General features: G+C 39.0%; 1 protein-coding gene across 2 annotated transcripts; it reads left to right on the forward strand.

Moving 5' to 3' along the window:
- Positions 1-1,125: 1,125 nt before the first annotated feature.
- MSL3 (MSL complex subunit 3) lies at positions 1,126-21,160 on the forward strand. Of its 2 annotated transcripts, none has more exons than XM_038140418.1 (13): positions 1,126-1,889; positions 3,732-3,814; positions 4,397-4,492; positions 5,055-5,155; positions 6,050-6,141; positions 6,847-6,969; positions 7,412-7,572; positions 9,472-9,630; positions 9,878-10,140; positions 10,545-10,654; positions 10,845-10,944; positions 11,377-11,461; positions 20,841-21,160. In XM_038140418.1, exons 1-13 carry the CDS (start codon positions 1,791-1,793, stop codon positions 20,938-20,940), a joined length of 1,572 nt encoding a protein of 523 aa, XP_037996346.1. In that variant the 5' UTR covers positions 1,126-1,790; the 3' UTR covers positions 20,941-21,160. The 2 variants fall into 2 exon arrangements, with proteins under 2 accessions (XP_037996346.1, XP_037996355.1); XM_038140427.1 differs by lacking the exon at positions 1,126-1,889 and adding an exon at positions 1,930-2,570.
- Positions 21,161-24,182: the final 3,022 nt, after the last annotated feature.

The following is a 24,182-nucleotide window of genomic DNA, read 5'->3' on the forward strand; positions in this document are numbered from 1 at the left end:
AACAAGAAGCAGAGTCTGCAAGTGGACACCAGTGGGGAGGAAGGAAAAGGAGGAATCTAGGAGGCAGTGTGGAAATACATAAGCTATTTATGCAGAAGTGGTGTGAGGTTCCTCTTGTGTGAGTACTCTTATCACCAGGTTGGAGGGAGGGACACAAGCACAAGTTGGTGATTCTCCTTCCCTTGTTTTGTTGTCGCTGGTTTTCCTCCCATTTTTAAAGCATGGAAACAGCTTTGTTCTGCAAATGTACAACATCATTTTCTTTTTCTTGAAAAAAAAAAAAGTAACTTAAGTCTTCCTGCAATTGACATTGCATCCATGCATTTTTGGAGCCTGTTCTCTAACCTTAGCATCAATGGGCTCTGAACAATTTCAGGAATGCTTCCTTAATTTCCCTCACTCTTTTCCATCAATTGGCTTCTCTCACCCCACCCAGTCTTAGCAGCAGGTTTACAGGCTTTTCCTACCATTCTCACTATAAAAATATGTACGTTTTGAATCAAAAGAAATTGAGTACTCAGTCCATCCTATCCCAAGGACCTTCTCAGAATCTTGTTTTCTGGGTACCCCCTATCACTTTTTACCTTCAGAAACTTTCAGGTAATACACTAGAACTCCATGTTCTTTCCCATGGCATTCCTTACAGCTTCCAGTTTTGCTATCAGCCTCAGTTACTGGAAAAAAGATAGGAGAATTTAAAATCCTCTTCCCCTTAGCACCAAACTAGTGTATGCACAGTTGCACAGTCTAGAGTCATCCATCTCCTGAACAGCTTCCACGGAAAAACAACTTCAGAAATGCTAAATAATCACAAATTAACTAGTCTCTTCTCAAGGCTGGCTAAGCCCAGGCCTCCCAGCCCTGTTATGGTCTTGTGTAAATCAGAAATCCAGAACTGGCATAAGAACTGCAACAGCCTGAGGGAGCTTCTAATAACATCGTGTGGGAAAGTGCAGCGTTCCCCTGGCTGAACCCCATGAGGTCCCTTCCATCAGTCAGCATAAACTGGCAAGAAAGCTGCGTATTGATTTTGATTATCTGCACTATATGTGTGCTTGTAGAATCTGAAATTTAACAGCGGACTGGGTTTCTAGTCCCAACACCCTATTTATTTCTGGCTTTATTTTCCTGAAGGAAGGCTGAAAGAACAACGGAGAGCAAAACAAACCTTGCAGGAGGTTACAATGTACACAAAGCCATCTTGGGAGTAGGGGCGGTTCTTCGCTCAGCAGAGAACGCGGGAAAGAGGGTGAGGAATGGGAATGTCTGCTGATGTTTAGGGGAAGCAGCAGCAGAGAGAAGGGCAGCTGTTGTTCTCGGGGCGCACTTAACCCTCGCCCGCACCCCGCTCAGCTGGCGGGCACAGGCCCAGCGCACGCCCCGGCTCCCACGGCGCTGAGGCACCGCCGCCTCGGCCGGGAGCTCTCGCTTCCTCCAGGGACTCCCCTGGCCCAGGGCGGGCGGCCGCCCCTCCGCCCGGCGGGACGCGTCCCCCCACGCCGCCGCCGCCGCCGCCCCTCCCGCCGCCGGCTCCCGCATCCCGTGCCGCGCACCCCGCGTGACCGGCGGGGCGGGCACGGGCAGGCACAGGCGGGCGGCCCGTCCCCGCAGCGCCCGGGGCCGAACGTCGCTCCCCCACCGAGGGCAGAGGAAGCCGGGCGCTGCATCCCCGCTCTGTCCCGGCCGCCCGCCCCCGCCGGAGGAGCCGGGGGCGGGGCGGGGCCGGGCCGTCCGCGGCGCCTCCCCGCGGGAGCGGGCGGGGCTCCTCTCCTTTGCGCCATGATGAACAAATGACCTCGCGGGGAATGAAATTTAAGTTCCACCGGGGAGAAAGAGTTCTCTGCTTCGAGCCCGACCCCACCAAAGCCAAAGTGCTCTATGATGCCAAGGTGACCGGCCGCGCGCGCTCCTGCCTCCCCCTCCCGCGTCCCCCCGGGCGGGAGGGCGCGGGGCGGGGCCGGCGTGCGGCCCGCCCGCTCCCGTTACGGCTCCTGCTCTCCCGTTACCGCTCCCGCCGGGCGCGCCCCCGGGCGGGAGGCGGCGCGGGAAGCGGCTGTGGGCCCGGCCGGGGAGGCGGCTCCGCCGGCAGCTGCACTTGTTGCGGGAAACGGGCGCCGGTTCGGCGACGGGGGGGAGCAGGCGGAGAGGCCGCGGTGCGGGGGCCACGGGACAGGGAGACGAAGCGAGGCGGTGCCGTCCCGCCGGGCCTGGCCTGCCTTCGTTATCGCTCCCTACGGGCTGCTCGGGCCGGTGCCCGGGTGGGGTTCAGCTCTGTCCCCTCGCCACGGGAGCTCCGGGTGTGGGGGGTGCGCGTAGCAGCTGTTGGCGAGCCTGTGGGCCCGGCCCGCGCTGGGGAGCAGAGGCGATGGGGCCTGCCTGTCGCGGCAGGTAGACAACGGGCGAGCCGCTCTGGGAGTGCCGGACAGGCTTACCGCCTTCCGTTCTCGGCTGAGCACCTGCAAAGTAATCCTGAAGTCTTACTGCCACCCCTGCAGTGTTGTAGTGTAGCTGGGTTTATTTCCTCTCACGCTTTCCCACGCTTACTGCCCGCCCCGCTGCGTTTCAGAAAGGTATCGGTGGTTCCGCTGGCGAAGGAGAAAATACGGAAATAGGAGAGTAAGCAGTGCTCGGTGGGCCGTAGGTGTTGCAGTAAGAGGCGACTGCCTCAATTAGGGCCTAACCGTAAGAGTTGTGAGAGTAATGATAGAGCTTTATGTAAATAGTGTTGTTTTAAGGTATCAGTGGTACACAAGATTATTTTTCAATCCTAAATCATCTGTGTCTGACTTAGAAACAGAGTTCTGGGTGGTTTTTTTTGTTACAGAGATGGATAAAAAAGGAAGTGATGTAACTGGATTCTTGATGAAATTAGTATTTTTTGCTGCAGGTTTCGAGTTGTGCTTATCTGTGTTTTTCGAACATCTTTGATTAGGAATGCCACCGTCCTGTGATATTTTGGGCTGCTCTTTTGTTTGTACATTTATTCCTATGTCCTAACAACCTGGCAGCTGTAGTTGCTATCCCTATAAACCTATAACCTGAGTACATAAATGCATAGTTCCTTTTCTTCTTACTATCAGGTACCCTAAACAGCATAACTGTCTGTGAATCCATCAATAGTTCTTAAATTCTGGACACCCAAATTAAAACATCACTGTAGCCTAAGTACTGACAATGATCTATTGAAAGCCACTCAAGTGTAGGCACCGTATCTTTTTCTTCTGAGGTGTAGGCCCTTTTAGACTGGCCATTGCACATTTGTGAAAATGGAAGAAAAAAAAACAAGGGTTGAGATATTCCCAAAGCCTGTTAATATTTTGTGGCCGAGAGTCTGTGGTGTTCAACAGAGCGGTGTTTCTGAGGTTTATGTACAGAGAACTGTTTCCTGCTTAGGAGACAGCACAGGGGAGGAAGGGTAAGTAGCCTGAATTGGCATATCCATACTGTGCTACTGCACTGTTTGATGCCTCCCTTTGTCTGTCTTGAAATGATGAGACCTTTGAGGCTTGGAAAAAGATAGTGAGCAGTCTGAAATGTTAAGAGTAGTAAACAAGAAAGCTAAGTTTTCTGATCATTTAGTATATTCCTTCTGTTCATGTCAATAATAACTGGCAAATATCAAGTCTATTTAATTTTCTTTTCTTTCTTTCTTTGTGCATAAACTTTCTAAACCCCCAAACACTTACTTTCTCTCAAGCTTTTTAATGTGTGCCCTTCAATATTTGTTTCAGATTGTTGACATTATTGTTGGAAAAGATGAGAAAGGCAGAAAGATTCCAGAATATCTGATCCATTTTAACGGTTGGAACAGAAGGTAAGAACCTATATGTGTGGTTTCAGTTCTTCAATTTCTTCTATTTTATTCTGCAAAGACAGGCTTTGCAGAGAATATCAACGGACCAATGTTTGCAGGAGTATTTTTTTTTTTTTGTGAATGCCTTTAGTATACTTGCTCGTGTTGACATTGGTCTGTACCCATAAATTTCAGTGAATTGGTTTGATAGACATGAGTTTAAACCTTATGGGATATCTGTCTGTGGCATATGTTTATGGCACCTGAGTTTCCGTTAATAAAAGGTTTATGCTTTCTTAAATCTAGCCCTGCATTGTTTGATTATCAGGGTCAGTACATGAGTGCAGTGTCTTGACTGTGATTGATAGTATGTGTCAGTGCTAGAAATGCTGTTTTGGGTTAAGTCAAGTCTTGAGAGGTTTAAGATGGCAGTGTGAGAGCTGAAGGCATGTCAACAGAGAGGAGTGCAAACCTTGTAATGCAGATGGTGCTTCTGAATGACATTAAACACGTCCTTTGTAGATTTAAAGTATATTAGTTCATTGGTAATCATGAGTGCATATATTCATAGTCATTTTTAATTTTATTTTGACCTGTCCTTAGCTGGGATAGATGGGCAGCTGAAGATCATGTTCTTCGGGATACAGACGAAAACCGCAGATTACAGCGTAAATTGGCACGGAAGGCTGTGGCTCGCATGTAAGGAATCCTTTTGGCCTCAAAATAAATGAGCTTCATTTTCAGATTCAGACAAATACATCCAGATTTCTACGACTGAGCTCGGCACCTGAGCTCATGCTGTAGGTGGTAGATATATGCATAATACAGTCAGTGCATTCTAGAGAGCTACTCTAAGCTAGAGACCTGTGGATTGTTATTAACACTCTAAAAGACTAACAACTCAATAGCTGTGTTACTCTTAACTATTGCTCTGAAATGCCTGTGTATTGGATCTGTATCCCCAAAGAAATGTACTTGCAAAACACTTCAGGAAAACCTGAAATATTTTTCAGCCAACGGCAATAATCTAATATTGGTTGGCCATGGCTGGAGGATCTGCTTGAGAAACATGAATGTGACATAATATACAGACATTGGGGTATCCACTCTCAAATAAGCATTGTCCAAATAATTTCAGCTTTAATTGATGAAAATAACTCAAACATAGGTTTCCTGTGCATTTGCACATAATCAAATTAGTTAGGATAAACAAATGAAATAATATTACCCAAATGTCAGTGAACCATTTTATGTTCTGTAGGAGAAGAAAGGGAAGAAAGAAGAGACGCTGCAGGTTGCCTGGTGTTGACTCTGTGTTAAAAAGCCTTCCTGCTGAAGAAAATGATGAGAGTAGCGAAAACTGTGAGTTTGTTTTCATCCTTTGGTTACTGGTGGGATGCCTTGACCTGGGGATAAGTGCATGGTGTCACTTGCCATGAGAGTATCATGGTCCTATCTGAAATATTCAAAGGCAGTCATATGAAGAGTGAGAACTATGTTTCATGCTAAGCATCTGTTAATTTGGAATATCTGTTTTCTTCTTGTAATCCAGAGGCTTCTCCTTGCATCTCTTCTACTCAGCTGTTCTTATCAGTGATTTCAGAGCTCAATGCTGTTTTCTTTAGTGTATTAATAGGTGTGAGAACCCCTCAGATTTCTTTGTTTGATGTTAGGAAACACAACATTTCCCTGCTAGTGTTTGTGTATTTTTGAAGGCAATAAGATTATTTTTTCCCAAGTCTACCTCACACAAAGGTCTGTTTCTTGTCAGCTGACTGGCTGATTTCACTTTCAAGCCAGATTTTTAATTTCCTGCATTTTCCTTTGTGACTAAAAAGCCAGCAGGAACATTGGCTGGCACTTAACTGATGTTCTGGGAACTGCTGCCACACAGATTCATGCCTTTTGATTGAATGATTAATATGTTAATCCCCTGTGCAGAGCTACAGTCCAGTGAAAATGTGGGTGCTCAGGAATGTAGGGAGCTTTAAAAAGTGAGTGTTTTTCAATTAGAGAGGAGGCAAGAATACTTCCTATTAACCCATCTTACATGTTTAAAATATTTGTAGTGGGCTGTAAATAATGCATGTTTAATTCAATTCGAATTACTCATCCTCATTAAATATAACAAGATAATTGTGGTTTTTAGTGGGTTGGGTTTTTTGTTTTTTGGGGTTATTTTGTGTTGAGGCCTCAAACTGAATGGTCATAAGCTCTGTAATGTAATAATAAATATGTGAAATCTCTTTTATGCAGCTATAAGTAGTTCTTCTTCTGATGACAGTGATGAAGGAACAGATGAAGAAATAAAGAGTGAAGAAAGTGACATAGATGAGAGGACAGAAATGGTATTTTTGTGTGTTCATTAAGTCAATAGAATTTAAACATCTGCCCTTGAAACTCCAGAAAAATTGAAGTAGACGAAGTACAGGCCACAACTGATAATGTAGCTGGAATTAAAAGCATAATTTTCTTATTCCTGGTGTTTACTGTGATTGTGATTTTGAAAATTATACAATGTCATTTTCTTATAGAATTGTATTATATAATGCTAAAAATACACATTTGTTTCTTTTCCTCTCATTCTACACAAAAGGCTTATGTGGAGAAAATGTAGCAGACTAGATTTTCCACTTTTGCGGGTGCTGTAAAAATCACTTGTCTATGCAGGTTGGACAAACCCTGACAGCAGCAGGATGTTTGTCTTGTATTTTACTGTGAGACAGGCATGTCAACCCTGGTCTAAAGTTAAAATGTAGAGAGGACTGTTCTGTTTTCTAGAAAAGAAAAAAAAAAGATTTTTCTACAGTAAACATTTGATCTGAAGATGTGTAGACTTTAACAACTACGGTTTGTGGGTGATCTGAAGGAGTAGCACCTAACAAATTTCTGTGTTTTTTTTTAAATTAAATACTTAATGCTAAATTAAAAAAAAAGTTGTTTTCAAGAGCAGTATTGTTAAATAGTTTAAGGCTATTATCCACTTGTTTCCTTACTATTGAAGTTATTTTTTCACAACCAATATATTGTTTTCTTTCACTGATCTGTTGTAGAAAGAAGAACAAGACACTCATACAAAAAGGGACATGGAAGAAAGAGCAATAAGCATAGAAATTCCTGAAGTCTTGAAAAAGAAGCTTGAGGAAGACTGCTACTATATTAATAGAAGAAAAAGGGTATGAAATAAAAGTTGGGACTCTAATGTGCATGGGGGTGTGAGGAGGGTGTCAAAAGTAGTTTTTGTTTATACCACTCCTGGAGGTTTTTAACTTCACCTTTTTAGCTTCATGTTGAGCTCAGACAGGGCAAGGAAGAATACAAATAGTATAGGGAATAGATTTCTCTATAGCTATAACAGTGGCTTGTCGTATTTAGCAGTGTACTGCTGTGGTTCCTGATTATGCTTTAGAATGCAGATTGCTTTTGAAAGCTGGAAATGCAGCAGACTTGTTAATCTGACCATGTTTTTTGTTTCTCCTGATGTTGATAAAAATGCAGTTTTAAGGGTTGAAATTTTACAGTACTGAATTTTCTTTATGAACTAGATATTTACTAAATCAGTTGGTACATTACACCTTACTGTTTTTATAAGACATTAATTTGTTGTTTCTTTTTCAGCTAGTGAAGCTTCCATGCCAGACAAATATAATAACCATCTTGGAGTCATATGTGAAACACTTTGCAATTAATGCTGCTTTTTCAGCCAATGAAAGGTCTCGGCACCATCAGATGACTCCACATGCTAACATGAATCTTCATTATGTGCCACCAGAGAAGAAGTGAGTAGTCTTCAGTCCACTGCTGTTGTGACAAGAAGAATGACCTTGCATTCTGTGTTCTATTTATGGCTGTTCACTTCTGTGAGCTTCTACCATAATGTATATCTATTTACAGGGCTCAAAGTATTTGACAGCTAACTGTAGCAGAGTAACACTGATAATTTATCAGTGAGAGAGTCCCTGTACTCTGAAAAGTCATTATGCAAAAGTATCAATATCCTGTTCTATCATATAAGTTCTTACAAATATTGACATCCGTTTGGAAGAAAGTGTTGCTATTGTCAATGTGGAGAATTTAATATCTGATATAAGAACAGCCTGCTTAGAGCAACTTGAACAGGTTCACGTTTTAAAAAGGATAAAAACTTAATACAAGCACAAAGAATTCCAAGTGCAAGTTGTTTGTTTTAAATGGATCTATGATCTTAAATCCTAGAGTCAGTATGTAAGGAAACTGTGGTAACACAAATTCTGATTTGTTGAAATTTGTGTTTTAGTCTGTTTTCTCAGCTGAGCAGTATGTTCTACCACGTTACAAGTGCATTGACCATACATGTTTGCAGTGTGGTGGTTTTTGATTGTTTTGCAGATTTTTTCTCTTAAGTTAAAGATTTTTCATATTGGATGAGACTGCTTCTAGATAAGTACAATGGGGTGAAATCTTGTTATTTTTTCAACGAAAAATCTTGACTTGTGTTAGTGTTCTATTTCAATGGTGTGTAATTATGCTATTCCTTGCAATATTTTAGTCTGAGTGTCTTGTTTTATGTTGGTGTCTTTCATTCTTTGACAGGTTAACACTTTCCCTTCTTTGTAGTATAATCTCCCAAACAAAAGGGTAGATAAAATATCAGAAACATGAACAGAAGTTTTACACACATTATGATTTTTACAGGTTTATGTTCAAGCCACTTCCTCAATAAAAACAGTGCTTTAGTAAAAATATTTGGTATAGTTTCAGTGATCATTAAGTAGGAGAGATTCAGCTGACATCTTCATTGTATTTGCCTTACTGCTCTAACACTGAAGGTTATTGACCTTCTTGGATTTATAGAATTTCTGCACAGGATGGTCCCCTGACCTAATTCATATGTTGTAGCAGTTTTAGTAGATGGTATGAAATACTGGAAGTTTGGAATTTCAAACAGGGATCATTTTGGCAGAATCAAATTCTCTTACCATACATATGTGCACTTGAAACATGAGGGGAAGACCTTCACAAAGGTGAGAAGTGTTGCAGGTGTGCTGCACTCTCTGTTTTTGGTTCTTGTAATAGCTCGTGTACTCATCACCTAACCTTGTAAGTCTTTCACACAGTCCTGAAACTGAAATTCCTGGTAGCCTCCAAATGTAGCACTCTGATTGGCAGAGCAGACCACTGGAAACTGCTGTCCCATGCAAATGTATCTGGTTTTGTTGGTTTACTGGATATCTCCTGAGCACAGCCTTAACTGCAGCTTAGTGGCTACAGGTCAAATTCTGTTTATGCCTTTTAGACAGAGATTCAGTCTGTTTAGTAGTTACTTTTTCTGGCAGGTGCCTCTTTTTTCAGCGTAGCGAACTTGGAAAACCAAAGTAATGTTTACCTGAAAAAAATCTAACTAACTTTATTTACTCCACCGTAGATTTTATTAGTTTAGTGAATAGTATAATACAACAGTTGTGAGATTTTGTTTGAAGTTATGAAGCAGACCTTTTAAAAGAACTTGTATTACTGAAGTTAACAAGAGCAATCACCTTCTTTCTAAGTGTGTTTTTAATCGCTTATCATTACTTAGTGATTGAATCAGCATATTGTAGTTATGATGTTAATGGACTGTATTAAAGAGCAATTTTGTGCAACTATGCTGAAAAATAGTGCCATGCAACTCAGAAATTCGTAATTTTTTTCCCCTCTAGTGTCGAGCTATGTAAAGAGATGGTGGATGGGCTGAGAATAACCTTTGACTTCACACTTCCCTTAATTTTGCTCTATCCTTATGAACAAGCTCAATTTAAGAAGGTGACTTCATCAAAATTCTTTCTTCCTATCAAAGAAAACTCAACAAATACTAACAGGTAGGTTAGATATAAGAAGTTTAATACTGCTTATCTCAAAATGTGGTATTCATGGTTTTTAACTTTAATTTGAAGATAAGTATACTTCTGGAACATAGTATTTAATAGAAGGCTTCATCACTTTAAAACTGGGAGGAGACTGTTTTACCTGAGTAAGTGTTCAATAAGATCTGTTAAACTTGAAGAATTTCTTTTGTGGCTAGTGCCCTGACCTCCTCTATTCTGTCAACCTGCCATAATTTCCTAGAAATCAGGAGGAACTTTCCCCAAGCCCTCCTCTGCTGAATCCACCCACGCCTCAGTCGACTGACAGCCAGCCCACCACAGGGGAGCCAGCCACGCCGAAGAGGCGAAAAGCTGAACCCGAAATCCTGCAGTCGCTGAGGCGTTCGACGCGCCACAGCTCCAACTGTGACAGGTTATCAGAGAGCAGCGCGTCCCCACAGCCGAAACGGCGGCACCTCGAGACCCCTGCTTCTATGCCAAAGCTCTTCTTGCACCTGGAAAAAAGTAGGTTTTTCTTTTTACTTTGTGGGCCTAAACATAGCATAAAGTTCTGTTCTTCTTTTAGTGCTGTATGGATTGTGAATATGATTCTGTCTTCTTCAATGCCAGAAGTGGGAAGTCGTTACTTTTTGTATCAGTTCTTTAACTCTGAGGCCTTATTACCAAAGAGAGAAATACAAAGCAATATTGTCATTACTATGGTATATTTTTCCACAGAATGCAATGAGCTGCTTTTCTGAGAGCCTATTTTAGGATAACCTTTATTGAATTTCAGTGTTTTTAAGACTTCAGACATTTTAGCAGCAGGCCTTAGATGCATTTAATGGCCTATAGTTCCAAATAGTAGTTTACAAGTAGTAAAATTTTTCTTACTTTTGTTTTGTTTTGTTCTTCCTTTCATTTTGAAGAAACCCCTGTCCATAGCGGGTCGTCTTCACCTATAACTTTGACTCCTAGCAAAGAAGGGAGCACGGTGTTTACTGGCTTTGAGGGTAGAAGAAACAACGAATTGAATGAGGTAACAGATTTTGATGTTACTGTCCTAGATTCAGTGATTAAAAGTTTTGTGGACCTCAGAGTAGGGCTATGTAAGAAAAGATTTTGTTGGTATTACTTATTTCGTCTTTGAATTTGAAGTTCTGTACAGACTAAATTATTTATGATGTTATAAAGTTTTCATAAGCAGTATTTTTGTATTTTATCTGTAGGTTTTGTCCTGGAAATTGATGCCAGAGAATTATCCACCAAGTGATCAACCACCACCTCCCTCATATATCTATGGATCTCAACATTTGCTGAGGATGTTTGGTAAACTAATGCAAAATTCTCTGCTCAATCAAAATGGCTTAATTTTTTTTCCAGTCCTGATATCTGTGTGATTTTTCTGTTTGCTTTATTAAATTTATTGCTATTCTTGGAGGAATGTACATTTTAATCAGTTTGGAACTTTTCGACTATTCACAGATTTGGTTATCTTTTATTGGCTCTGTAAGCCTTCATCTAAGAAAAGCAAAGCAGTGTTACTTCCAGTACACTATCAAACATCATTAAACCCAGCAGCATTCACCTTCTCGGCATGTTTCTATTTAGTAAGGCTTTGAAAGATCAAAAGTAGCTTGCTAGGAAAAGTGGGGTCTGTGGTGAGAAGAAATTTTTATATTCTTTTCTATGTAATGGATAAAAGTAATTTGAAGTTGGATTTACAAGAAGAGGTATAAACATTATTTCTTTTATTCACAGTAAAACTACCAGAAATACTGGGGAAGATGTGTTTTCCTGACAAAAACCTAAAGGCTTTAGTAAAACACTTCGAGATGTTTCTGAGGTAATGTGACACAATGTACCATGGCAGTGTTTCTATTGTTACATAGATCTAAATGTCCTGGAATGGCAAAGGGGGTTTAAAATAAGACACTCATTTTCTATAACTACAAGATTAGGATAAAATTAGTATACCATTTTAACAATAGCAATTTGAGTAAAGATGAATATAAGATTTTTTTATTTTTTAATTGCAGTTGAAGGGAACCAAAATTTTCTACTTTGAATTTTGATAAACACAGCGGTATAGAACTGAAGTGTGAAAGTTTGTTGATATGTATAGAATATCATGTCTGACTTAGTTAAGTAGCACATTTTATGAAGAAATGCAGAGTCTGCATTGGTATTTTTTATCAATATTAGCAGGGGGAGAAACTTGTGCTTTAAAACATGTTTTTAATTATGGTGGTTTCTTAAAAGAAATGTCTGTTCTAACTGAGCTTTGAACAGAAAGGTTTCTCTGTGAAGCAGTGCAGTGGTTTGTAGGGATACACAACTCTCTCTGACCGCACTAGCTCCACCACTGGAGTCAGTGAGGTCATATCTGCACCATGGTCAGATTGGTTTATCAGGTACTGTAATTAGTATTTCTGCATGATGTTGAGCATGTGGTTAGATATCTAGTGTTGGCACTCTGTTGTGCAGGGTCAGTACACTGGAAAACAAAATTACCATGGAAAACTTTCGGGAGAAGGTGTTGTAGATGGTAATGGAATAGATACGGAAATTGTAACTTAAATTTGGGCAGTGGCTTCAGTAGCCACTTACAGAAAGGTAACATAGTATTGCACCAGCATAAAAAAAAAACTTGCATTAGAGATCAGGGAGATGAAAGCTTTTAAATGCTTTTACTTTGCTTATTGAAAATAGAAGATGTTTCCAATGTCAAAGTTTCTACAATACACAGTTGTTCTCTGGGAGCAGTTAGTTGTCAAGTTTTACTGATTCCATTTTGCATCTCTTTTGTCAGATCCTTGTTGGCATTCAAGCTACTTTTCAATTAAACAGAACAGAATTAAAGCTCATTGTTGGAAGACTGTTTTTGCTTGAAGTGAATATTTTTTAGAGAGCTTAACTCACTGTGGATCAGATCAGGTTTTATCAGACTTTTGACTTTTCAGATTCTTCTGTGTTGATCAGAGCAGATCTCTGTTCTTTAGTGTCTTTAATATGAGGTTTTCATATCCATTCAATGGATAAGCTTTAATGGAGTAGAATAGATGAAAGGAGAAACTTGTCTCCTACACCCCAAAAAATAAAGGTTGCTTAATGGAACTGAAATTTCTAGTGATAGTATCTGTATGTGTTTTACTTTTGCATCTGAGCATTTCATTGAAATGTGTAGAAATAGAAATAAAAATCATGTTTCCACATCAGCATTTTTAGGGGAGATAGAGCTGTGCTTTTGAAGCAAATCTCTCAGTAGTTCCCCCTTTCCATGCTTTGTGTCGTGGTGGAGAGTCCTCCAAATATACGACCTGCATTCTTTTCAGAAAACACTTACCCAGAGGTGTGCTTCAGTCCTTGAGGCCAGGCTACAACAAAACCAAAATGAGCCCCACAAGGCAAGCATAATGTGGATATAATGTATCTGTTGCAGCAAAATGTTTGAAGGCTGTTATTTTCCAAGCACTTTCTTTTTTGACAGTGTCTAGAAAGCTTCAAAGTTACAGTTACTGCTGTGGAAAGCATTTAATCTTAGGTAGCTTTGTAATAAATACTTTTCTTAGTCTACTTTCCTTGTCAGCTATGCTACTGGACAACAGAAACCAGTAAAAATTATTAGATACTTTTTTCTCAACATGTATTCATATGGTGCTTTGAAAAGTTTTTCATTTGGGTATTTATTTCTTCACGCTGCTTGTCATTGAAAGTGGTCAAACAATTATTTTCTAGACACTAGTTCATGCTTGATTTTTATCACAGAAATAGTTCTGCGTTATCTGGTTCTAATCACAAGAAAACTTGAGTTTGAGGTGACATCTTGCACTGATTCCTGGAAAATAGATGTTCCCAACAATATTAGAGCAAATATAAAAGCAAACTTTTTCTTGAAAGCTTTCAGGTAGACAATATGGCTAAAATCACACACAATATAGTAATTCCACAATTTTCATAAAGTCAGTCAAGTAGTATTCTTAATGTATACTGCCCAATTAAAAGGTTAATTGGCTAGGTAATAATCCCTGGGATCCTGCCCCACTGAAGGCAGAGGTTTCTTTTGCCCCACTTTTTTTATGTCTGGTCCAGATTCTGGTTGGAAAACAGAATGTCTGTGTAGTTGGTTCTCTTCTTGGAGTAAGACTAAACACTATTTATAAGGTTAACTTATAGTTTCTAAATGCAGGGAAGAAAGGTAGGAAAACTGCTAGAAACTACGGCCATGCTTTAGCAATCTACAAAGCTACAAATAATGAAAGATACAAAAAGCTAAAAATCTTTAGGCATCAGTACTAGTTCTTCAATTTTGACAATCTGTCTTTTCCTTTTTGGGAATAAAAGGATTAATGGATGATTATTATAAATATTTTATATCAATTCTGTTCTGGCTTAACTTTTGAACAGTAAGATCTTCCCTACAACATCTGCATGCATTAGGTAATAGCAGCCAGTTTACTTAGCACTTATTTACTTATTGCTTTTTTTTTTGTTTTTTTTTGGGTTTTTTTTTGTTTTGTTTTGTTTTGTTTTTAGTGAACTGCTCTTGAGTGAGGAGCTGAAGTACTCTCCTTTTCTTTATTTCTCTAATAGCAGACAAAGGATTGATGGGTCTGCTTGCATTAATTAAACTACTCTTGAATCTTCTTCGATGTCTAGTAGAGTACTCCAAGCATTTGTAGTTTATGTATTCTTAAATAAAACTTTCATCCAGTACACAACTGATTTAGTTCTTACATAGATACTGATAAAATTTTGAATTATGATTTTGTGGCTAAAATTTATAGTTCACCATTTATACTGTTAATCTCCTGTGGGCTGAGAAACTGAGACTTAATGTAATACTTTTACATTAAGTAAATGTAATACTTTTTCTGGGAGCTTGTCGTGAGTTTACTTAGTTCACGATAGATGCATTAAATTGGTTTTGAGATGCTACCTGGATAATATTTTCCAGTCAAGCCCTCAGATTGCTGTTAGACAAGATTTTTCTCAATTTCCCAGACAACATATATTTTTAAGGAATACATGAAATGCATCTTTTTGACTTTCTTGTTATGTAGAAACTCTACCTTCTGTGCTTAGTCCAGCTTTCTACAAGTGTGCAAAATGAAAAATTTTTTCATGGAGAACAGGAAAGTTTATTTCTCAAAAATAGAAATTGCAGAAGAAAATCAGATTCTCAAATTAAGTACAAAACTCTGAATCTTAAATTATTTAATTCTGAAATAATTCATAGTACTTGCAGTCTAAAATAGACTCACTAGTTGGTTTCACTGAATTTCACTTAGTGCACATTAAGTCTTTAGGACCAAGCAGTGGAAGCTAATGCTTTAGCTGGTGCTTACTGGTGCTAACTGGTAATTGGACTAGTGAAAGACTCCTGATTAAGTCTTCTTGCCTGTTAATAGCTTTAGCATAAGAGGAAGTATTAGCTTCAAACTAATTCCATTATTTCAGCTGCTTTTGAAATAAAATGCTGCATATGCTCTATTTTACAATTTCCTGGCATTGTAAGGTGCCTAACATGCCTCCAAAGGTTGCCTCAATGATGAGAAATGATTGGCAGGAAGGTGCCCATTTCTGTTTTGCTGTTTCCATTAATTTGCACACAGCCTTGGCTTGGAAAACTTTTGGAATCAGAGGCCCCCTCCCAAGTCTGGTAACCAATAGGAGCTACTTAAGAGTTAGGAGGAGGATACAGTCTGTCTGTTTTTGCACGAGCAAAACTCATCTTCACTGAGGTAATTTCAGAGAATGTCATTTGCATTTTGGGAAAAAAGGCAAAATGAAGTGGTACAGAAAGGCATAGACAGATATTTTGACTTTGATGAAATACAAAAGTATAAATAAGTGATGAAATATTTCTAAAAGATTGCTTCTAAAATTTCTAGTAAGTTTTTTTTAGATGAGGCCAGTGTATTAGTTCAGATTATGGAGAGCTAACAGTCAAATAGTTTTGTTAAAAACCCACAGGTATTTCAAACTCAGTATTTCCTTTAATCTCCTTTAAGCTTAGATTTATTTTTTTCCCTGATGCATTAAAATCTTCTTGTATCTGTTGTGCCACTCTGCTCCATGGGTAGAAAAATATTTTGATACTGTTGAGTTTTTCTGAGAAGGAAGCCAAATCAGAGGACTGTAATAATAAAATGTGTATGTACAAAGATGACAAGTTGTTTCAAGTAACCTTAAGAAATAGATCTCTGGTGCTGACAGCACATTTTGTGTAGTAATTTTATTATATATAACTGCAGTGGTGAATTATCACCACTAGTCTGTGCTAATGTACAATTATGAGAGGTTATTTAATGTTTTATAATGTACAATTTTTAATGTATTATAATGTACAGTTATGAGAATGAAAAAATTAAGCATTGCAAATGGTGAATGGATTAGAGGACATCTTTAGTTAGGCAAAGTTGCTTTGTGATAGTTCCTGTTCATTGTGAGTCATTGTGGCTTCAGTTGCAAAAGGGCAAGTAATTCAGAATGTGGTTTTTAAAGATGGAAAAGAACGCAATGGTGCCAGCGTTTCTTACATTGTATTATCAACTGATTAATATTAGTGAATTATACTGTGTTTTTTCCTTTCAGTGTTTTGAATTAACCAGTTACTTGGTTATGACACACTAGAAAACTTCATGGAATTGGAACCTAAATGTGAGAAAATCAAGTTTCTGAGTATAAATGGAGACATGGGTTTAGAATGCACAAACATGTAAAGCAACATTTTTTTCCAAATTTTGAAACACTTTGAAGTAAAGGAATTCTCTTTGCACAGTTGGGTAGAAAGGGGCCCTCTCAAACTTTTGGCACCTTTAGGTAGAATGCTTCTTAGTGAGTACCTGGTATTGTGCAGGTTCTTACTTTCAGTGGGCTTTGTTGGCTGCTTGTTCTGCAGAATGTGCTCATTGGTGGTTATTGCCCTCAACTAAGGTTTTGTTGCATTGCCAAGAGCTGTTCCTGAAACTCCCTGTGTGGATTGCTTCTCTTCCTTCTGCTTCATCAGGTGCCTGGGAATTTGAATGAGCATATTGCTAGTGAATAGTTGAGGTTTGGATCATGTATGTACGTTTAGAGGTTGCCCCAAGTACTGTAAATGTGTTACAGTAGCTTTTTTAGAAGGCATCTCTAGGGCCCTGTGCTGGCCTGGTCACAGGGTCTTCATCCTCAAGACAAACCAAGGACTCCTGTATTGAGCTCTAGTACGACTGTTTTCCCAAAAGGTCTTTGGGAAAATTAAATTCTCACTCACTCAGTCTGATTCTTGGAAATGTTATGATGGTAGCTTGGCATCTTCAGCGTTCTCCACACTTCCTCTTAAAAGGCCAAGGAGTATTATCTCAGTTTCTATATATCAGTGAGTGACAAGAGTCCAGTCAACAAAACAGGCCAGTTTACTCCTTTAGCGTGGTTCTTGAGCCATTGGGTATTAGAACAAACATCTGAAACCTCAATTCACTTTTTCTGTTGACTACAAATGGGGTTATGATGGACTTGGTCATCTTTTGCCCTGAACAGCTTTCCAGATGGAGACAGGCCTATAAATTGTGGAGGGGTGAGGGTTAGATGGTGACATATGTTTCTCTGTGAACCTAAAGCCTTTTAGTTTTCAAATCCTGCATTTCAGTAGTAGTGTGAGAGATGAGGTAACTTCTTAATCTGCAAATGTCATTTCTTTTGATGAGGTGACTCATAGAGTTAGGACTCATAATGGTCTTCTAGCAAATTTAGATTATTACAGTAGCCTTTCAAACAGGTCACCAATCTCATCAAAGCATCTGCTTACCTTTTAAAATTCTGTAGAAGTTTGTAAGGTCACCTTCCTGGAAACTTTTCCTTTGGACTCTATCTTCTTATACCTTAATGGCTGAGGATGTCTTTCTAAAAACTGAGGTTTTCTTTTCTTTGTCATTTTCACACTTTCTGGGCTGTCCCTAAGTTTATTCATGTGATGGTAGCTGACATTTAAAAGAATTCTATTTCTTTATTCAGAGACTTCCAGTAATAAATTTTGTTGGTGGTGTCGTAAGACAAGGCCCACCAGAGTGTGCTCTTAAAACTCATACTAATTCAGTGCCTCTTGTTGAGATATGTTCATGACATGTGTCAAATGGCCTTCTAATGTGGACAGTGATAATTCAGATCTTTGTTTTGGTAGATCTACCTGTATAAGTCAGTCAGACTTATATGTGTATTTGTGAGGCTGTTGCTTGCTTAAAAACACCCACACTTGAATATCAGAATATACTTTGAAGAATTCCTAAGTTGCCCACATCTTTTTCCCTTGTCTCCATCCCCTCTAGACCTTTCTGAAGTGTTGCCCTTCTAGGAACCTGTGGTAGGGAGAAAAATAACTGCATAGTGCCATGTTACCTCTGTTCTCTAAGCATGAATATAAAGCATGATTTTTTTTTTTAAGAGCATTCATGATGAAAAATGCATGCAGTCTCAAATCCACGTGGACTGTGCATCCCAGAACTTGGTTGCTCATCAGCAGTCTCACTTTGTAGATGTATGCATATGAAATCTGTAAAAAGTATAAAAATGAAAAAGGCAATAATGCAACAGGTGACTGAATGGATCAGATTTGTAAGTTAAAAATAATGAAACAATTTCCGCATAGCTCGATAGCAATATGCTTTCTGATCTATTGCTGGGCATTGGCTCTGTCTGCTGATTACAGCTCTCTCTTGTCTTTAAATCTTGGCTCATGACTTTCAGGTAACAGTGTAATGGATCTTAGTGCTGTTTTAGCTTGCCCAAGAGCAAAGCAATAGTGAAATATCTGGTAGGCAAAAGTCTTAGGAGACTCCTAATATTTCTGTGCTAGCATTCTGCACTCTGATGTCTTTTGACTAGAAAGCAGCTTCAGAAGTACCCCTGCTCTTTGTATGCAGGTATAGAAGGGATTGGGACAGAGACTGACTCTGTTCCTTCAGTAGTTTTCTCCTACTTCTCTGCAGAAAATAACTTGTATTTGCTAGATCTGGGATATTCTGCTTTTCACAACTGTTACATGAAGAACAGGGAGATGTATGTTTGACTGTGTGCATTCTGCCCTTTTTTTGAGTTGTAGCTGTGGCACACCATCTCAGCTAAAATTTCTCATCTGTACCAGCTGTCACTTTAGCATGCACCAAACTGGCATGTATGACTGATGATTTAAGCAAAAGTCAGGAAATTTGTAAGAGAAAGTGAACCTGTTTCCTATTACTTGCTGTTAAAATTCTTGGAACTGTCAGCTACCCAAATACCCTCTGAAGGTTCTTTTAAAACATGTTCCCTTGTATGATCTAGCTCTTAGTACTGTTTACTGAATGTTATCCAAAGATACTAAGATTTTCATCAGCCCCAGTAATTTTTTAATGTCTTGGAGTCATTAATGTGTGTTAATGAAGAATAATTAATTAAATACCACTTGTGACTCATCTGAACCATATACAATCTAAGTACATTCAAAGTTAGGTTCAAGTCTGTTAAGTTTGAGGATTTTCCACACTTGCTTCATACCAACCCTTCATCCTAGAAAGTGATTTGTAGCTAACTAAAGTCAGAGGTCATAGCAGTTGACGACTTGGGTATTTTATTAGCTTCTAAATTGCTCTAATTTGAGTGTTCTTTTTCAGTGGTTTGAAACATTTTACATCAGAAACCATTTAGGTCCCTCTATATACTGTTAATTATAGAGCTGCTGTGAAATAAGGAAGTATGGAAGATGTTGACAATGTGCCTTCTAAATTAACGGTGAAACCATGAAGGATTGATTTCTTCTAAAAGAGTTTCTATTTCTCACTGCTTTTTCTAGAATTAGTAGGATGTAACTAGTTATTCCTCCAGTTTAGCACTTGTTTGATGCCTGTGTTCAAGTGCAAGGATTGGGGAAAAATCAACCCTTTTTCATTTACCTGCAATTTTGTACTGTCACCATTTTCTATGAGCTCTGAGCAATGAATATATTTCTTATTAAATTTAAAGTGCTGTTTTTAGAGGATCTTGCCAGGGCTCTTTGATGCTCTGGCTCTCTTTAGATCAAAGAACATGCCTAGTTCAGGCAGTGCAGCAGTGAGTGAGGTTGGAAATGGCTTGTAGTTTTTATGCCATTCACGTGAACATATTTTTAAATTTGGACTTTCTATGTCCAAAGTATTGGCTATGCAAAACTGATATTTTCAGCTTCCAGTAGTGAAGTCATCACCCCAGCCGCTGTTTCTTGAGAGAACACAGATTCTGTAGATTACATTGTTTCCTGTTGTTTATTTTGCTTCCTACTATTAAAACATGTAGCTAGCATTTTGCCATGTTTATTGATGCTGATCTTTAATATCCAGGTATTTTTGAAGGTCTGTGTTTTCTTCTGAAGTACAGCTTGAGTGTAATCTTGAGTTTAATAACCATTTTGCCCTTTTGCCTCCATTTATATACCCAGTGTCTTTGAAATCAAAGGAAGGAGCAGAGAGCTTACAGTAATTTTAGCTGTTTGTTACTGGTGTTTGTAGCTGCACTGTTTATTTTCATTTTCAGTCCTAAACCAGAGAAAAAGTTGTGTGTTAGCAGAGCAGGAAAACATTATAAAATACTGTGGGCTTGGTGGTCTGAATAGTATTTGCAGACCATCTTGCAGAAATACGAAATTAAGGAACTGAATTTGTGAGGATGTGTTTTGTCATTGAAACCCATATTTAAATCAGGTACTCCTGAAAGATGGAAACCCTAAAGGCACATGAAACATATAAAAAATCATAGCTTTACTTGCCTTAAAAGATATAGTTTGACTTAACGGCTGCTGGCTATTTGTATAAGATACTGACAAAGTGATTACTGAAAATACTGATTTGGGCATAAATGAAAGGAGTGTGCTCAGCAGGTAACTTAGAGAAGTTGCAGAAAGATATCTTAACTTCTTTTTCCTTCTGTGCTAGTTCTTTAAATTCTTTTTCCAAGTACAGGTTTAAGTTTCAGGTGGTTTTTTTTTTGTTGTTACTGAGCTTGAGGAATTTTTTTTAGTGCTTGTTGGATTTCAGAATGCTAGAGGAAGGCTGTTTCTCACTATGTGAAACTTGTAAAAAATAGGGCAAATCCTTTGTATGCCAAATTTCAAAGAGTAATAATTCTTAATTCCCAGGCTGTGTTTTTGCTGAGCTTAAAAATCAATTTGAAAAAAGCTGTTCTCTTAAATGTTTCATATTCTGTTCTCTTTTTTTGGTGTGCTTTCTTCTCAGGTTTTTAGCAGAATACCATGATGATTTCTTCCCAGAATCTGCTTATGTAGCTGCATGTGAAGCCTACTACAGTACTAAAAATCCTCGGGCCATCTACTGAAGCTATTAATAAGGATTAAATCCTACTATACATAGCCCATGACAATGCTATTCTGCTACATGGCTACAGGATGAGAAAGGAATTAAAACAACTGCTGGAGTTGAAGACATTGGAAAATGTCTTTATGATGGTTGGATTATTTAGGAATTGAGAACTACTTTTCAGAGATGTGTATAGACAGTGGTGTGAGTCACTTAGAGGGTTGGATATAAATCTGACTTCACATGAATGAAGAAGCCTTGTTCTGACTTTACTGCACAGGACTACAGAGTAATAAAAAGCAAAGGAGGCAAAAGCAGATGCACTGGCAACAGGACATTCTCATGAAGATAAATCACCATGCTGTGTTTCATTGTAGCTCAGCTTCTCCTGCCTGAGAATAAGACTTGACTAAACAGTTACATGAAGAGAATTTGTGACTGGTATCTTATGGATTGTTTTCCTCAAAAACTACATTTCATCTGTGGAACTGTCATGATAGAAAGGATTGCTTAATGTCAAGGTGGCTTTGCTATTTGGCTAGTGTGACATCTGCCTCAAAAATGACTTTGTTGCTTGGATGAAAGATGTGTTGCTGACTTTGCATTTTGCAAAGGTGTATATAGACCTTTCATGGTAAAGCTGACAGGGTTCCGAGCAGACCATACACAGCCAGGAATTTGGCATTTACCTGGCAATAAGTGATTTCCAGAGCCTGGCCGAAAATTATTTTCTACAAGTAAATGGGAAAGTCAGTGAAGTCATTGCAGTTTAATTGGCAAACATTTATTTTCTTAATAAAGTTCACAGTGGCTGCTGTGTGAATGTGTGATTTTGACTGTCTAAAACATCTTGTTCGTGCTCAATTAGTATTTTTGAGGGTGCTAAGTGTGCATATAATGAGAGGTGGGAGCACTGACAGCATATGGAGAGGAGCATTGGATGTTCTTCTGCAGACTTGAAGGATGTCTCTTTAGACTTTTTTAGACACTTTGGCTCTGGAAATAGCAGTTCAGTGAGAACTGAGTTCCTACAAATGTGACAACACATTCAGTAGAAATTAATTGAAACGTAATTCTTGTTGTGGAAAGTGCATGCAGGATTTAGAACACTGACCTTCAGAATCCTCAGCTGTATCAAGATAGACACAGATTTTAAGAACACTGAGAGAAAACAGGACTCTGGTTTACAGACTGCATTAATCACTCTGTAATCCTCCTTGGTTCAGAAAACTTCCACCTATAATGCAGAGCTCAAGTTTCCTCACATTTGTAGAAACCAGTAATTTGAAGGCATCATCTTTCAAATAAAAACGGCAAGCTTAGGTAAGAGGCCAAAAGAAATGTAAAATCTGCTGTTGATACTCATTGTCACTTTTCAGAGTTCTGTGCTGTGCTCAAGGTTGTGAACTCAAAAGATTAGGATTACTCGGGTTTTAGTAATTTAGGTTCTCCTACATTAGAAAAACTTCTATGAAGAGTCTGCTGAACTCAGGTGTTTTTAAACCAGTGGCATGGATGCATGCAGATTTGGTGATTGTTAATTCAAAAAATTGCCATTTAGCAGTACTACTCTTTTTTTTTAAACATGTTTCTCTTGTACCAAGAAAACCCCATATTTGTAAGCTTTCATCATTCTCAAATGACAGAAGTTTTGAATCTCTAGCAGAATCCATGTACATCAAAATTTTGCCAACATGTTTCATTCTAGCTTTAAATGCTGTTTCTCTAAAAGGAAGTTCAACAAAATACAAACTGTCTAACACAAGATTAGTCTAGGAATGCTGCCTGAAACTTCAAAATTAATCCTTTCTATTTTAATAATGTTCATGTATAAGAGGACAGATCTGGTTTTGTTCCATTTTTTTGCACCTGTGAGTCTAAGACATGTTACAAACTGAGTCCTGTTGTGTGACTGTGTTTAACTGTTGAAATGAAAATTTCTGCACCAGGGGGTCAGGCGTACTGTTGGTATTGCCTTGTGGAGATGCTCAAAAGATGTGAGGGGGAGAAAAATTCTGATGGTCCAGTTATAGTGTAGTCTTTGTGAACAGAATTTTTCATAAAATTCTCTTGAGGCTGCTGTAGGATATAATATTACAAACTGTCTTACTCTCATAAAAACCAAAAGCTTTTCTCCAAAGTTGTACCTCTTTGTGCTTCTTGACACTTCTAATTGATATAACTTTCATATTTGAATATATATTTGAATTTTAAAAGTTTAGGTTTATAAATTCAATTACAGTAATGTACAACTTTGACATCCCTCTTTACTGTCACTTTTCATTTATGACATTCAAAATTTTAATACTCGATTTTTAAATTTTTTTTAAGCTGCAGCAGTAGGAGACACTTGCAAAAACTTGAAACGGTGCTCAAGAGGGACAATTTTTACTAATCTTCAAATATATACTTACTGGAGTGCGCCCCAAAATTCATTACTTGGAATGTAATGTTCAAGGGTTCTTGAACTCAGGAAGTTTAATAATGTAGGCATACAGCCAGTGTGAATGTGAAGGGACTCTTTGAATGTCCTTGACTGATCAGATATCTGATGGGATCCACATCCATCTGAGGTGATGAAAGATGCACTTAACTATTTGTCATTATTTAGGTGCTCTTTGTGGAGCTACTCATACTGTGTTTTCTAAACTGGTTGAGTCAAAATGGTGTGGACTAGCTGGTGGAATATGAAAGCCTGACTGAAGCCAGCTACAGGAGCCTTCAGAGGAGCAAGTCTGCCTGCAGACTTCAGAGTCAGTCTCCTGCAGCAGAGGAACTGAGCTAAGGAAGCAGGTTAATGGGCAGTGATAGTTCATACCTGTTTGTACAAGTCGCACGTGCTCTGTTTCCAAGGGAAGGCAGTTTTGTTTGTGCATTTCAGGAAATTATCCCACTGTAGTTACAGTGCATACTTACACTGGTAAGTCTCTGTGCTGAAGGTGAGTCCTGCACTTCCCTTCAGGAGTGGGGTGCTCCCATAGTGGGTGTGATGTTGGGTTTTGGGTATGGCTTCTTGGGAAAAGGCAGTGTCAAGAGGACACAGCAACAGCAGAGGAGAACAACTGCAGCCTAGGTTTAGAAGCAGATGATGCAGCTGATGGGTGGGAAGAGAGCTGCCACCTGCGTGTCAAAGGTGCTTGGTCTGCACTCGTAGGACTCATTTCGGTATCTGCTCTGACTTGGCACAGGAAGGTGCTTGAGGAACTTTAAGTGGTGCTACAGGACTATGAAACCGACCTTATGTTAAGTGCTTTACATAGT

The sequence above is a fragment of the Motacilla alba genome, chromosome 1 (genome assembly GCF_015832195.1).
Source record: "Motacilla alba alba isolate MOTALB_02 chromosome 1, Motacilla_alba_V1.0_pri, whole genome shotgun sequence".
NCBI classification, from domain to species: domain Eukaryota; kingdom Metazoa; phylum Chordata; class Aves; order Passeriformes; family Motacillidae; genus Motacilla; species Motacilla alba.

Excerpts from the sequence above, each read along its gene's own strand:
- MSL3 (XM_038140418.1), top strand. The coding sequence starts at position 1,791 with ATGACCTCGCGGGGAATGAAATTTAAGTTCCACCGGGGAGAAAGAGTT. Across the intron at positions 4,493-5,054 it reads CGGAAGGCTGTGGCTCGCAT|GAGAAGAAAGGGAAGAAAGA; the intron begins GTAAGGAATCCT and ends TATGTTCTGTAG. Across the intron at positions 9,631-9,877 it reads AACTCAACAAATACTAACAG|AAATCAGGAGGAACTTTCCC; the intron begins GTAGGTTAGATA and ends ATAATTTCCTAG.